The sequence below is a fragment of the Geotrypetes seraphini genome, chromosome 5 (genome assembly GCF_902459505.1).
Source record: "Geotrypetes seraphini chromosome 5, aGeoSer1.1, whole genome shotgun sequence".
Classification (NCBI taxonomy): Eukaryota; Metazoa; Chordata; class Amphibia; order Gymnophiona; family Dermophiidae; genus Geotrypetes; species Geotrypetes seraphini.
Genome location: NC_047088.1, coordinates 105,712,148 through 105,720,458, shown reverse-complemented (window position 1 = coordinate 105,720,458; position 8,311 = coordinate 105,712,148). Strand labels below are relative to the sequence as shown.

The following is an 8,311-nucleotide window of genomic DNA, read 5'->3' as shown; positions in this document are numbered from 1 at the left end:
GGGGAGATCTTTGTATTTCGAATTGAGCCACCTCAGCAATCCGAGTAAGCCAATGAGGATAAGAGGCCACACAATCTGACACACAATGCTGCAGCAAAAGCTTTTTAACCACCAAAACAACCATGCAGATAAACCTTTGAGGGCAGAAAAACCCCATCCTCAACAACTCTCTCTAATCCTTAAGCAATAGCTGCCCATAGAATGCTGTACTATTTTTTTAATTTTCTTTTTCTCTATTGCTTACATATAAAATTTTGATTTACCACATCAAAATGAGGTATAATAAAAATAGAACAAGAACAGAGGTAAACAAAACAACATCAGAAGAAATGGCAAACAAATGAAATCAGACAGGAGTAGGATAAAGGAAGCAACTTTATTGAGAACCCAGCATGGGCTATATTTAGGCAGATGTTGGAAAAATTCCATGCTTATGAAACCAAAGTTTAAAAGTCTACAGGCATGCCAAAAGCATCCATGGTTTTTTTTTTGTGATATACTTTTAGAGCACATTGTCGTCTGATTTGGGATTGAGTTATCAAAAGAAACTGACTCAATGCAGGAAACATAGTGCTACTATTTGTATTTAAGAATGACTCTGATGTAGGAAATTTCCTGAAACATGACTTTTGTTGGTACAATAAAATTAGAAATAACATTATAGTAAAATACAGTGGAGATTCAGCCAAGAGAACTTTTGCCAGACACTTCACCACCACTGGGAATATTCATTTTATATTGTAAGAACAAAAGCAAGGCCTTAATATCACCATGTTCCATTTAGTACTGGGAGTAGGAATCAGCATGAGACATTTCTACAACTAGTAAGTGACCGCACCATCGCTTTGGAATTCTATTCCTAATTACATTCGTGAAAAATTATCTCTGCTTCATTTTAAAACAAAGCTAAAAACATTTCTTTTTCAAGACGCATTCGATACCTAACTGCCCTTGTAAGGGCTAAACACATGCTGACTGCAGATGGCAACTCCCTGTTGTTTTCTCCTTAATTGTTCTCTTTTTTCAAAATATTGTAGCTCCTCCCCTTTTTCCATTTGTTCCTGTCTGTCTTTGTCTGAGTTTTTATTATGTAGATTCTAACTGTCAAATGTTCACCCTTATTTTATATGATGAAAGCTGTATTTTTTTATTGTACACAGCTCAGAAGTTTGATTGAGTGGTATAAGAAATTTTAAATAAACTTGATTGTGTACAGCAGAGTTATAAGGTCAATTTGTCCCACACTCAGTTGCAGGATAGGAAGTAACAATATGGTTCTGTTGTTGCTGCTAAAGGCAGCCATTTTCTTGTACTGGAGGAGCAGAGCCATGAATTAACAAACAGGTAGGGACCACTTCCATGATACTATCTTCCTAAATGAAGGAAATGATATCACTGACACTGGTTAATAAAAAGAAGGAAAGAAAAGGTAGCTCCCAACAGCAGTGGCACACTTCAAGTTCAGGTAGTTAAGATGTTGAAAACCTAAATGGTCGATTGCGAGAGACAATGCTTTGGCCCATTTATAAATGCTCTGAAATCCTTCACATTGGAGTTCCCTTGTAAAGGCAGATAGCAGAAGTGAGACATATACAAGTATATACTGCATATATAGCATAACATGAGGCATTTGTTTGGGTTGCAATACACTGAAGGGCAGGAAGCAAACCGGCCTCTGTGTGCATGTGATTTAATCACCATTATGATGCTAAGCATAGTATGCCCAGAGGAAGACTGCAAAACTCATCATGATAATGGCATTAACATTAACAACTGTGCTCCAAAATGGGTTTTCCTCAATGTCTGTCAGCTTTTTGGCTGCTTCTTCTAGTTCTTCCTCACTTGCTTTAGGTTCCAGCTCTGGCACAGCAGAGTTCAAGCCACAAAACCAGTCCAGGCAGCGCCGTACAAGGCTCTGATTCTCCTCTGCTGCAGGATCTGAAACGGGAGAGAAAAAGGGCAATTTTGCTGCTGGTAGAATTCTAGTACTCCATATTTACTGTCTCATACAAGGTGTAAGTTATACAGATACTCTAATACAGCAATGAGGCTGACTTTAAAAAAAAAATTATTCTTCCCCCAAGATTAGATGGGTCTGTCTGTTTATAACGGTCTTCAGTTTCATACCATGCACCTCCATCTTGTGCTCCAGGTTGCCATTCTCCACTGCATCCCGCTGCCTAACCCCCGTCTCTCTCTTGTCATCATCTTCCCCTGAGTCAAGGTCAATACGTTCCTCCTTGCTGTATCTCAAGCTGAAGACCAAGCGATGGAGCTGTATAGGAGGATAGCAAGAAGCTTTGAAGAATAAAGAGAACAAAAAAATCTATCAGGCCAAAAGGGTTTTGGCTATGAACTATTTGAATAAAAAATACAGAAAAAATCCAGCATTATGCTTGTTCAGCTATACGTCTCGTGCTAGGGCACCATAGGGGGACAATTCTTTAACTGGCCAAGACTGAGCCTCTTTCCCCCCCCCCCCCCCATTCTCTATTTCTGTAAACAACACCCTCATTCTTCCTGTCTTGTTGGCTCCTTGGGGTAATCTTTGACTCGTCTCTCTCCTTCTCTTCACATATCCAACAGACTGCCAAACCTGTCTTTTCTTTCTCTAATATTGCTAAAATCAGACCCTTTCTGAGTGCACTGCCAAGTCCCTCATCACCTCTTGCCTAGACTACTGCAACCTGCTTCTCATTGGCCTTCCGCTAAACCATCGTTCTCCCCTTCAGATCTCTGCTGTGCACCTCATACTGCCAATGTTGGTATGCCTACATTATCCCTCTCAAGTCACTTCATTGGCTCCCTATCCTCTCCTCTCTCCCCACACTCCCCCCCTGTTCACTTCACTCATTGGATAAGTCTCTCTTATCTGCACTCTTCTCCTTTATGGCCACTCCAGACTCTGTCTCTTCTACTTTGCTGCACCATATGCCTGGAACAAACTGCCTGTCTTCGTACGTCAAGCTGTCTCTGGAATTGAAAGCATCTTCAAAGAAGTGGGCTTTGATCTGGATATGAATACTGCCAAACTTCTAGCACCAATATTTGTTATATCACTTTTATTAATTATGACAGGGGTTGCCATTCAACATATTACCAATAACTGGAAAAATTACAAAAATCTTAATTACACATTCTGGTGGAATTTGTTATGTCATATTTTTAAGATGGAAAGAGCATTAGCGTTGCAAAAATGGAATTATAATAACTTTGTAAAGATTTGGGGACCATTGGAAAAGTATTGTAATGAATAGGCATCATTTTTCTTCCTTTTTTAGATTTATTATATGCACACTCAGGGGTGAGGGAGGATTTAGGGAGGAAATTTTATAATTATGTTTATAATAATAGTATAATATATTTTATATAGAATAACTGATGAAGGGTGGGTGGGTAGGGTTTATATCATTAATGGTCTATTAGATTTTATGTGTTAGATTTTAAAGTGCTATATTGGAATCAATTTATGATATATTTATGTGCACTTGTTTGATTTTAAAATGAATAAAGAATTGGAAAAAAAAAAAGAACGTGTAACACTCAGCTGAAGCTTTTCACTCTCACTATGTGAGTCCTTTCATCAGAGCCTCACCCAGAATTCTAGCACTTTTGTTATGGGTGGCAGGGATCCCAAAGCCCTGCAAGCTGGAAAAGGTTGCTGCATTTGGCAACACTGTCCCCCTCCTGCGCATGCTCAGTTTTCACACATGCAGGAGGGAAGGGGCCAGCGCAGCAGCAAGTAGGAGAATGAGCTGTTCTGCCTGCTGGAGGATCTATTCCAGCTAGTGGGAATCAGGGATCCCCATCAGCTTAAGTAATATTTGTTTGGAGTTGCTGGTGCAGAAACAGGGGTGGGGTAAGTGTGTCCACCCACTTTGGACTCAGGCCCACACAAAATATGTCTGCTATGCCTCTGCTTTCATGAGAGGCAAACCTAAGTGAAGAAAATCTAGATGGCTTCACTAGTAAGAAGAAAGCAGAGTATATTTTCCTGCCTCTTTTGACTGATTGGTTCTTAGGAGACAGATAAGTGAGTCAATCAACCCCCAAGGACTGAGAATTAAGTAACTGTGCACAGAAGCCCTTTTTCAATGCACAGAAGGGGAGGTAAGAGAGTTGAGCAGCTTAATAGAGGTTTTATCTACAACTATGTATTAATAGACTTGTGTGACCCCCCCCCCCCCAACCTTATAAGTCTGTTTCTCTTTCAACTGGGGACAATTTCTCCAAATGGGTTAGTTTTGCACTTGCTGTGACAGAAATGAATCTTACTTCTATGACAGGGCACCTGAATATGATCTCACTCTCTCAGATTTACTGCTAACACTCATAATAAAACTTGCATTGTGCCAAAGAGAGCATCCCTCGAGTTCATAAGATCCTGTGATGAAAAATGTTTCTGTATCTTCCTGCTACAATTTCATGGTCTCTGACTCCATTTCTTGACACATCATGATCTTCTGTCTCTCCATGTGATTCACAGTAATCAGCTGGGACTGTCAACTCTTTGATTAATGCCATTCTGGTATTTTTTTCTTTCTTTCTTTTACCACTGTGTCAGGTTTTATTGCATCCAGCTTTTTAGCAGTCAAGATGGGGATGTCTCAGGTTATCATAACCTCTTTATTTTCCATAATTCTTTTAGGGTCATGATGATCCCAATGCTTTTCCAGTTCAGAAGTGATGTAATGTTTGCAGAGTTTCCAATCAATAAGACATGCCTTTCTGTATAAAAATGTTCAACCATCAGCTATAAGATTAGTAACAGTTTTCAGCCCTTTCTTACAGAATCTACAAATGTCTATTGTGCCAGTTTTTTCTATGTTTGCTATAAACCATCTCATATATAATCTGCTGTCCTGGACTGCAACAATCAATCTTTCCTCCTTAGGGTTCAGTTTTCCTCTCCTTAACCGTTCATTTATCTGGGCTTGATCCATGTATGGTTCCTGGAGTAACACTATATTTCCCACTTGTTTTTCTTTGTCTGTTAATCTGTTTCTTTAAAGAGCTTTTTCTTGTGCTTCATTTATTCCATTGGTTCCAGGGCTGTATTTACAGGTAGATACTCATTCCTTCTGCTCATCAAAATGCCTGTCCAAGCTTAATGATGGAACTAGATTCTGAACACATGTTCTCATACTTAAAACGCTTTTCTGCCTTTGGATTTGTAGATTCTGTTAAATAGACCCAGACGCCTATGAAATTGCTCTATATGTATTTCTACGAGACTCATTTCTCTAGGAATCTACAGTTTTGGGATACACTGATTCTTATAGACAAGTGTATCGCAAAACTGTACCACAGCAGATTCCAGGTGTGTCCTGATAAGGAGGTGAGGTGCTGGTGCGTGCTGACTGCTTATAGGATGTGCCTCTCGTGGTAAGAGGCATGTCCTGTAGGCAGTCAGCCCACACCAATGACTCTTCTCGCCAGCATCTGTCCTCTCCCCGCACCTCCCCTCCTTCAGGATCCCCCACCGAAGAGGCGGGTTCAGGGTTGTGACCAGAAGGGCCTCAGTGCATGGGCAGATATCGATGTGATGATATCATGCATGCGCATGATGTCATTGTGTTGACATCTGCACACTTCTGGGTGCTTTCCAGCTGGAGCATTGGGTTTAGTGTGCCTTCTGGCCAAAAAGGTTGTGGGACACCGTTATAGATTATAACATGAGCATGAAAGAGTTCCTTTGTTCTAACACCTAATTTTTCATGGTATTTAAGAGGCTAGTGCAGAGTTTCAAAGCTATTCAAAAGTACAAGAATCATAAGTTGGTTGATGGCTTGTGTCTTATATTTTGATTTTAGAGCACTTATCAATATCAATTGTAATCTCCTGTAAAACTCTGCTGGTTGCTTGTCTCAGCGCTGTATGCTGGATTGTTTCTCCTTAGCTTCCTGTCAAATTCCTTGATGATATAATCATTAGTCAGAGAAATTTCTATGGTTTTACTTAATTTCTCTTCTAGGAAAGTTGCCTTAGAACATTTATCAAGGCCTAAAGTCATCCTGATGTCAGCTGTAAAGCTTTTTACTAAATGGAGTTGTTCTGCCAAATATTGATCCCTGGAGTTGTAGAGCTTCAAGCCATCTACCAGCAAGATCTCTGGATCTTTGCCAGTTCTAGGATTAAGGCTAAATCCATAACACAAAGAGTTAAGGAGTATACTCGAAGGATTAAGTGCTATTTGGTTAAACCTTGGCAATGGCCAGCTTAGAGTTGACTATCCTTATGGGTGGAGTAGACAGGGATAAAGGAAGAAACCTTACGTGTTTCTCAGCTATGGGGGGTGTGCAGTAGGAGACTCCTAGCACCAACATACAGCTGCACAGGAAGAGGATGATAGCAAAATAGAGGTAGTGAATCCCGCAGATAATGGCTGGACAGGCACTGGGAAAGAGGCAGCTTCCTGCACCAAAGATGAACTCTGGGATCATACGAATCATTCCAATTAGGAGACCTCCAATGAGGCCCCAGAAAGCACCCTGTAAGAAGAGAGAAAGAGAGAGGGTTAGTAAGAATATGATCACTGAAAACATGTCTGTTCCTAAGAAGGGATAAATTGGAACAATTTCCCCAGGCCCCAGCACTGACCTTTCCCCAGCACAATCTTTTCCCTGCTCGTGTAGGCCAATGGAAATAGAGAAGCATATTTTTATCTCCTCTATCAATATCAGTTTCAATTCTGATCAATGCAGGGACTTATAGTCTAATGCAGTGGTTCCCAACCCTGTCCTGGGGGACTCCCAGCTAGTCGGGTTTTCAAGATATCCCTACTGAATATGCATGAGAGTAATTTGCATATAATGGAAGTGACAGGTATGCAAATCACTCTCATGCATATTCAGTAGGGATATCTTGAAAACCCGACTGGCTGGGGGTGGCCCCCTAGGACCGGGTTGGGAACTACTAATGGGAGCCACAAGTCCTGTAAGTTTATAATTCAGAGGGGCCAGCAGGTGCAGATAAAACATGCTCTTTGGAGATGAGAAGAGATTGCGCTGGGAGAATAGAGAGAGCATAAACTGATTTACCCTATGCCAAGCTTAACCCTAGGCTCAATCCCCCCCCAAACAGCTTAGGAGGATGGAGAAGACAGAACCTGGGAAATGCCCCACAACACATACCAGTTGGAGGAAGACAGAGAGGAGAGAAGCACAAGAGACTAAAACATTCCAAAATATACTCTAAGAAGGAAGAACAGTGTACAGAAACCCAGAGGATTCATAGCTCCTCCCATAATAGATACGTAATATTGGGAAAGAAAAGAGAATGCAGAAGCCTAGACAACGGGAAACCCTCAAAACATGAGATGAGTAACAAAAATGGGCACATGCTTGAAGGGTTAATCAGAGAAACAGCAAGATCCTGAGCAATTCAAAATACATTATGCAGGAAAAACTGGGGGGAAAAATATCCAAACTGAGTGACATCCAAAGTGCATCCTGAGGGGAAAAACAGCAAATAGAGAAGCAATGAAACTCAGGGGCATATTGAAACACAACCCAAGGAGACAGATGGATGAGAACTGGAAGAGTGGAGTGTTTTTTGTTTTTTTTTTAACAGATAAGTATTGATTCTCACCGGCTCATTGACTCTCTTGAAAAAGAGTGCCAGGAGAAAGACAGCAGCGATGGGGGGTGCCAGGTAACTGGCCACAGACTGCATGTAATCAAAAAGCTGCCCACCCTGTGCAGCCTGAACAACAGGGATCCAAGCAATGCTGACTGCCACAAGGAATAGGATCCAGACCCTACAGTGAGAAAAAAAAAGCAAGACGTGGAGAAAAGAAAACAGGAGCATACTCTAGTACCTTCTAATACTGTGCGGAGGTGTTTGGAAATAAAATATGTTTTTTTGTGATAAAGAACAACAGCCTACTTTTCCTAATACTAATCTGGGAGATGGACTGTGTTTCCATTATGAAGGACAACAACAGAAAATTGTCCTTTAGTTCTTAAAACCCGCTTCAGCATTGCTGACCTGAAAATAGCTTCTTCAACCTAAAGGTGTTGCTAGTTACTTGAAGGACTTGAGACTTGGTCCATAAGGGCCTACCCTTATATTTTTTTTTTTTTAGTCAAGGTTTATTTATTAAGTTTTTAAATTTTTACAAGACATGGTTAAGAACAGTCTTATGCAACAAGTTATAACAATGATATGCTCCATGGAAAACAAATAGACATAGAAATCGTAAATGTAAATAACTGGTGTACAAACATGAGTCTATGATAGTGCCTGAAGCATATTTGAACTTCATAATAAAATAAAATAAAAGACCATTCTATATGTTTAAGCATGAATC

The 8,311-nt window shown here is 40.5% G+C and overlaps 1 protein-coding gene across 4 annotated transcripts in view; it reads right to left on the bottom strand.

Moving 5' to 3' along the window:
• Nucleotides 1-453: 453 nt before the first annotated feature.
• SLC5A2 (solute carrier family 5 member 2) overlaps nt 454-8,311 on the bottom strand; it is a 103,830-nt gene continuing 95,972 nt past the window's right edge. For 3 of the 4 annotated variants that reach the window (XM_033945966.1, XM_033945967.1, XM_033945969.1), the window contains 4 exons: nt 7,591-7,759; nt 6,276-6,491; nt 2,128-2,275; nt 454-1,938 (listed from right to left, as the gene is read on the bottom strand). In XM_033945966.1, the coding sequence (XP_033801857.1) occupies nt 1,709-1,938; nt 2,128-2,275; nt 6,276-6,491; nt 7,591-7,759 (763 nt within the window). In that variant the 3' untranslated portion in view covers nt 454-1,708. Of the gene's footprint in view, nt 1,939-2,127; nt 2,299-6,275; nt 6,492-7,590; nt 7,760-8,311 lie in introns of all 4 variants that reach the window. The other variant, XR_004539592.1, reaches the window with a different exon arrangement.